General features: G+C 43.9%; 1 protein-coding gene across 1 annotated transcript; it reads left to right on the top strand.

The window, feature by feature from the left end:
* The first annotated feature begins 5,692 nt into the window (after positions 1 to 5,692).
* LOC102825093 (histone H3.3-like) lies at positions 5,693 to 6,127 on the top strand. The gene has a single exon (XM_006876954.1). The coding sequence runs from the start codon at positions 5,693 to 5,695 to the stop codon at positions 6,125 to 6,127; it is 435 nt and encodes a 144-aa protein (XP_006877016.1).
* The last annotated feature ends 696 nt before the right edge of the window (positions 6,128 to 6,823 follow it).

Below are 6,823 nucleotides of genomic sequence, written 5' to 3'. Positions count from 1 at the left end.
AAGGCACCAGGAATTGATGGAGTAAAAATTGAAATCTTTCAGGAAAGTGAAACACCTTATGATCCAGCAATTCCTCCACTTGGTATTTATCCACAAGAAATATGAGCCATAACACAAGTAGATATATGCACATCAATGTTCATAGCAGCACTATTTACAATAGCAAAAAGATGGAGACCACCTAAATGCCCATCAGTGGAAGAATGGATAAGCAAACTGTGGTAAATACACACAATGGAATGTTATGCTACCTTGAAGAACAACAAGGAAGCTGTAAGCTATCGCATAACATGGATAAACATTCAGGACATTATGTTGAGTGAAATCAGTCAGTCACAAAAGGAGAAATACTGTATAGGATCACTATTGTAAATGACTAAGAAAAAGAACCCATACTAAGGGGGTGGGGGGAATTCTTTTCTGGTTACCAGAACATGGGGAGTGGGGAGAGGAGAGAGATGGGAAGGTGGAGCACAGGGTACCGAATAAACACAGAATAGTATGGGTGCTGGGGAGGGGGGCAATACACAAGAAGGGAGAGGGGAATGAAAGAAGAAGGCGAGTGGGAAAACAATTAGGCAGGTTTGCATGGGCTAAGTGGGACAGAGGTAAATAATGATGTATGCACAAACTTGGAACAACAGGGCTCTAGGATACAGGGATTGAGACATGGTTGGAATTGGTTAAAGGGGGGAAATAAGATGCTTGACTGTCTTTTGAATCTTGGTTTCCCTTGCATACCATTATAAAATAGACACTTGAGAGGGAGAGAAAGGAATAGCCAGAAATATCACCATAGAAAATGTGTAAGTCCATAGTCTGCCTATAACTGATTGGAATACCTAAAATGGGGCTACAATATGCCACTGAAGGAGGCTTCCTGTGGAGCCTCTGCATTACATAAGACCATAGGTGGAATCCTGAACACCATCCAGAATCTTCTGAGGTAGGAAATTTCCACTGGAAATTTCACCTGGAGTGGCTAGAAGAACAGAAGATATTTCTTGAAAGACTGACAGGAAAAATACAAAACAAAAATGCAGTTTGACTGACTACTACAAGAACAAAGCATGTTGCTCGCCCAGGAGACATCAAGGCAAGTGGTCGGGTTGCCTCAGGGCAAACCATCTTCCAAGACTAAGGCTCAGTGGGAATACACGAGCAGACATGCGTTCTGACTGGTGACCATGTTGGTCACCAATAAGGGGAAGTGAGGGAAAAACAGCAATGAAGCCGCGAGCTAAGCCCTACCACGTTCAACAGACTCCTGTGAACCTGGGTGGAGACCTCGATGGCCAACAGTGTGTCAAGACCTGGGGACTCCTGGGCAGTGACATAGCCACAGAGGACTAGTGAAGTGTCCAGCTGATAAGAAGAGAGGACATATGCACAAGAACACTCATACTTGCAGATAATACCCACTTGACCTGGTTTCAATGTCTGGATGATCAGAACTCAACTAGAAGAAAAAAGAAGAGGAAAAAAATAGTAATCTGATACAATTTGATGAACTTGACCTAACCTGTGGATGCAATAGCTCAAGAGGGAACAAATCTTTACAGCGAAGATCATTCCCACCTCCTCGATACAAAGGGTAGACAGGGATGGGCAACTTGGACATTGGCTACCCAAAATGAGGGGGCTACAGAGGCAGGAAGTTACTGGTTTATAAGCTTTCAAGAGGGAGCCTAGAGAGTAGAATCTCCACTGAGTAATAGCCAATCTGTATGGACTGGGCTGATGAAAGGAGATGGGGATAGCTCTCATGTGGCACAATAGTGGATAATTGCTATCAGGACTGACTGTAAGGGTTGGAAATGTAAGGGTGGACATTTTGTAGCAAAAGGAAGGGAGTGATTGACTTTGCAGTCCAGGAGCGGAGGTCCCTGGGACCATGAAGGGAGAAGAGTGAAGTGCAGGACCCTACTCAGAGAAACAGTGACGCCAGAGACAGAGGAAGAGACAATGACATAGAAAGATGGAGCAGCTGGGGACTCTGGACTTACGGAGGGAGAGGGACTGTGTGCTGATGGCTGGCTGGCAGGCTTGCAGGGTGTACTTGCTTGATGATGCATGGAGGGGATTGTAAGCATGGCAATGAAATGAAATACGATAGGATGAATGTAAAGCTGGTGTTTTCCCATGTAAATTATGACATAATTCACAATTTTAAAAAAATTTTTAATTGAATTGTTGTTGTTAAGTGCCATCAAGTCAGTTCCAGTTTGGCAAGACGTGGGGACTCTTGGGTCTGGAGTCAGTGACATAGCCACAGAGGACTGGAGTGGAGAATGAAGCATCCAGCTGATAAGAAGAGAAGGCATATATGTACAAGAACACCCACACTTGCAGATAATACCCACTTGACCTGGCTTCAATGACTGGATGATCAGAGCTCAACTAGAAGAAGAAAGAAGAGGGAAAAAAGAGTAATCTGATACAATTTGGTGAACTTGACCTACACCTATGGGTGCAGTAGCTCCAAAGAGGGAACAAATCTTTACAGCAAGGATCCTTCCTACCCCCTCCATACACAGAGTAGACAGATGGGCAACTTGGACACTGGCTACCCAAAATACGAGGGGCTACAAAGGTAAGAAGTGACTGGCTTACAAGCTTTCAAGAGGGTGCCTAGATCCAGAAGCGTGGAGGAAGGCAGAATCTCCACTGAGTAGTATCCAATATGTCTGGGTGGGGCTGATGAAAGGAGATGGTGATAGGTATCTTGTTGTTCAATAGTGAATAATTGTTATCAGGACTGACTGTGAGGGCTGGAAATGTAAAGATAGACATTTTGTAGCAAAAGGAGGGGAGTGATTGACTTTCCAGTTTAAGAGCAGAGGTCCCTGGAACCAACAAGGGAGAAGAGTGTAGTGCAAGACCCTACCCAGAGAAACAGTGACTCAAGAGATGGAGGCAGAGACAATGTTATGGAGAGATAGAGCAGCTGGGGACTTTAGACCCAGAGACGGAGAGGGGCTGAGTGCTGACGACCGGGAGGAAGACTTGCAGGGTATACCCTTTGGTTGGTTGATGATGCATGGAGGGGATTGTAACCATGGCAATGAAATGATATATGATAGGATGAATGTAAAGCTAATGTTATCCCATGTAAACTATCACATAATTCACAATAAAACATTTTTTAAAAAAACATTTCAAGACCTATCTTGAAGCACAATTCTGTCTGCAATAGGATAATAGCAATATGCCTGCAAGGAAGATCAGTTAATACCAATATTGTTCAAATTTATGTACCAACCACTTAAACCAAAGATAATTAAATTTAAAAATTCTACCAACTTCTTTAATTTGAAATTGATCAATCATGCAATCCAGATGCATTGATAATTGCTAGTGATTGGAATCCAAAAGTTGGTGGAGGAAAGGGGAAGGATCAGTAACTGGGAAATAAAGTCTTGGTGATAAACAGGATGCTGGAGATTACATCATAGGCTCACATGCATGTCCAGTTCTCTTCACCCTCTACTTCACCTTCAGTAGGCTCTAGGTTATCTAGCTGAGCAAGGAGATGGCAGCACAGTCCTCCAAGTCTGAGCCTGCCATGTGCACCTGCTTGTACTTTACCAGGAACTTGAGGCAACTAAAGTCCAGGGACTAGAGATACTCCTTGAGTATTCATTCAGCCAGTGCCCAAAATGAAAGACATGGCACCAGGGGTGAATGATGAAGGGCAGGGTCATGGGATTGGCCTTTCAAACCACACCATCCTCCCCCTGTACCCTTACAAGCAGCTAGGTCCTTCTGTCTGCCCCTGTCCTTCCAGAAACCAGCCATTCCCTGCCATATCTCTCTTGACTCTCCTGACAGTGGCAGGCCTGGTCACCAAGCAGGAGGATAACTCAGTTCCATGGATCAATTCCTCTTCTTCAGGAATCCTGACCAACTTCCCAGTATGTCCTCCAGCTCCCACCCCACTGCAAAGGAAACCCCACCATAGCAAGAAGAGGTGAGTGTGGGCAAGTTTATGACATGGTGGAGGTGTAGACACATAGCAGTACTCCATGAGAATCTGACAGATGGACACACAGAGTCTATCCTCTTTCCTTTGCCTACCCAGGTCCTTAAGTCCCTTAAACCTAGAGCTTGTGTGTCAGTATGTTGATCAGCTCTGTGTGTAGTGTGAGTGTCCTTTCTCCCACTGCCACTGTTCTCACAAAGGACATAGATAAGCCACCAGAACTGAAGTTCAGCAGATGCAGGAGCAGGTTTCTTACCACACCACCTGCTCTGGTCCCTGCGTCAGGGAAGGATAAGCAAAACCATGAAAGCACTGTGAGGGGATAGTTTCACCTGGACTCTGTCACCACCCCTCTGTGAAGGGTTTCCTCCTGTTGGGAGAGCCCCTGGCTCATTCCTCCATGGGGAATATAGATGAGTGGAACCCAAAATCTAGCCCCAATCCAGAAACAGAAGACAGGAACCCCTTCTTCTCTACCCAAAGTTGACTCACTCTTTCAGCTAGTTCTGAGGTCTGCCATTCTTGTCAGAATGGAAGTAGTTGCTTCCATATAGAGAGGAGGCATCTAATGTATTGTGAACATTACCTGCTTACAATGATTAGAGTCCCTATCTGTCTCCTCAGCTAGAATGACACCCAGAATGGGAGTGGTTGTGGTCTTTTTTATTCATTGAATGATGTCAAGTATGTAGAACAATGTCTGCAAAGCCAGGGACTTCATATGTGAAATATTTGATGAATGAGTGAACACAGACAACACCTTCCATGATATCTAAATGGGCCTGTGGCCTTTCTGCTGGTTCCCAGGCATTCCAATTCTAGCTACAAGAGGAGATGGATTCCTTAGATGATATCTCAAACACCCTTTACAGATGGGAAATAGGCTTGCTCAAGCACAGTGCTGCTTCACGGGCAAGAGGAAAATAAATGTGAACATTCCCTGTCCCTTCAGCAAACTTATCTGCATTGCCAGAATCTGAATAAGCAGTTTCCATGTGGTCCAGACAACAACCCTGGCAGGTTGATCCTCTTCTGACTTCTCCAAGAAACAAACAGCCTCAGAGAAGTGAAGTGACAAGACACACAGCTAGTAGGTGGCAGTTTCCTGATGTGCAATGGAGGGTAGGGTGCTCACCTTTGAGAAAATAGATCCAAAACCTCTAGGATGGTAGCAAAAGTTTTGTATGAACATAGAAAGATATCCATGTAGGAAAGGTCACACTTCAGGAAGGCAGGAACCAGGAAGTCCACCCGTTTCTCCAGTGATAAAGCCTTCAAAATCTGCACCACACAGTTCTCATCCAGGCTTAGGTCCAACCAAAAAACATACAGAAGTGGAATGAAGAAAGGATATAGAGGCCGAGGCAGCACCCTGAATTCCCAGATGGGTCAGGAACCTTAGCTCAGACTGGGATCCCAAAGCACCAAGGGACTTGTGGAGGGAGGTGGGACACAAGGGTCTCCAATGGATATTAGTTCTCAACTTTCAATGTAGACTTTGATTTGGGGATGATTAAAAGTATTAGGAACCTCAAGCCATTTTAGCATCTCTCTATACTAAGAGCATTAAACTAGTAACTCTCCTAAAACATTCCCAATCTAGAATTGTGTTCGCTGCCGTGCCGCCGTCACTCTAAAGCCAGTGCCGCCTCTAGCTCGTCGAACTCCAGCTGAAGGAGAAGTGGGGTTAAGTGAGGAGGTTTCTATACCATGGTTTCTACAACGCAAACAGCCCGCAAATCAACTGGTAGGAAAGCACCCAGGAAGCAATTGGCTTCAAAAGCCGCTCATAAGAGTGCACCCTCTACTGGAGGGGTAAAGAAACCTCATCGTTACAGGCCTGTTACTGTGGCGCTTCGTGAAATTAGAGGTTATCAGAAGTCCACCAAACTTCTGATTCGTAAACTCCCCTTCCAGCGTCTAGTGCGAGAAATAGCTCAGGACTTCAAAACAGACCTGCGCTTCCAGAGTGCAGCTATTGGTGCTTTGCAGGAGGCGAGTGAGGCCTATCTGGTTGGCCTTTTTGAAGACACCAATCTGTGTGCTCTCCGTGCCAAACGTGTAACAATTATGCCAAAAAGACATCCAGCTAGCATGTCGTATACGTGGAGAACATGCTTAAGAATCCACCATAATGGGAAATAATTTATTCTTTAAAAAAAAAAAAAAAATCTCTTATACCTGTTATTGGTAGTTCTGAACGTTAGATTTCTCCCCCCCCCCCCAATGGGGTCAAAAGGATTGCTAATCGAAAAATTGGGTACAGAAATCAGATATTGGCAGTTTTTTTGTTTTCATTTGTGTTTTTAATATAAATATGGGGATATAAAGCATTAATGCAAGTCAATATGTTTCAGTGAACAAGTTTCAGCAGTTCAACTTTATAATAATTATAAATAAACTGTTAAAATTTTCTGGACAATGCCAGCATTTGGATTTTTTTAAAACAAGTAAATTTCTTATTGAAGGCAACTAATGGTGTTTGTGGCATTTTTAACATACGGTAGATTCCATCCATTCACTATACTTTTCTGAGTTGTCCTACATGCAAGTACATGTTTTTAATGTTGTCTGTCTTCTGTGCTATTCTTGTAAGTTTGCTATTAAAATGCATTAAGCTATTTTTTGAAAATTCCCATTGTAGAGATGAGAAAACTGAGGTTTGGCATTGTCACGTGACTGCTCAAAGTCATATGGTCAGAAATCAAAGAGTTTTCCAATGCTAGGGCTGCATGATTGTTTCCTATAAAGACTGTAGTACAAGCTCATTTCTTCCCCACCTGGAGACATTACACAGAGCAGGCATGTACAATGAGATCTCCCTGGGATTTTTCTTTCTTT

This window comes from Chrysochloris asiatica, unplaced genomic scaffold (assembly GCF_000296735.1).
Source record: "Chrysochloris asiatica unplaced genomic scaffold, ChrAsi1.0 scaffold00434, whole genome shotgun sequence".
Lineage (NCBI taxonomy): Eukaryota > Metazoa > Chordata > Mammalia > Afrosoricida > Chrysochloridae > Chrysochloris > Chrysochloris asiatica.
Note: the sequence above shows the minus strand (reverse complement) of the source record. Positions and strands in the feature narration are given on the sequence as shown.

Coding starts and splice junctions, on each gene's coding strand:
- LOC102825093 (XM_006876954.1), top strand. CDS start 5,693: ATGGTTTCTACAACGCAAACAGCCCGCAAATCAACTGGTAGGAAAGCA.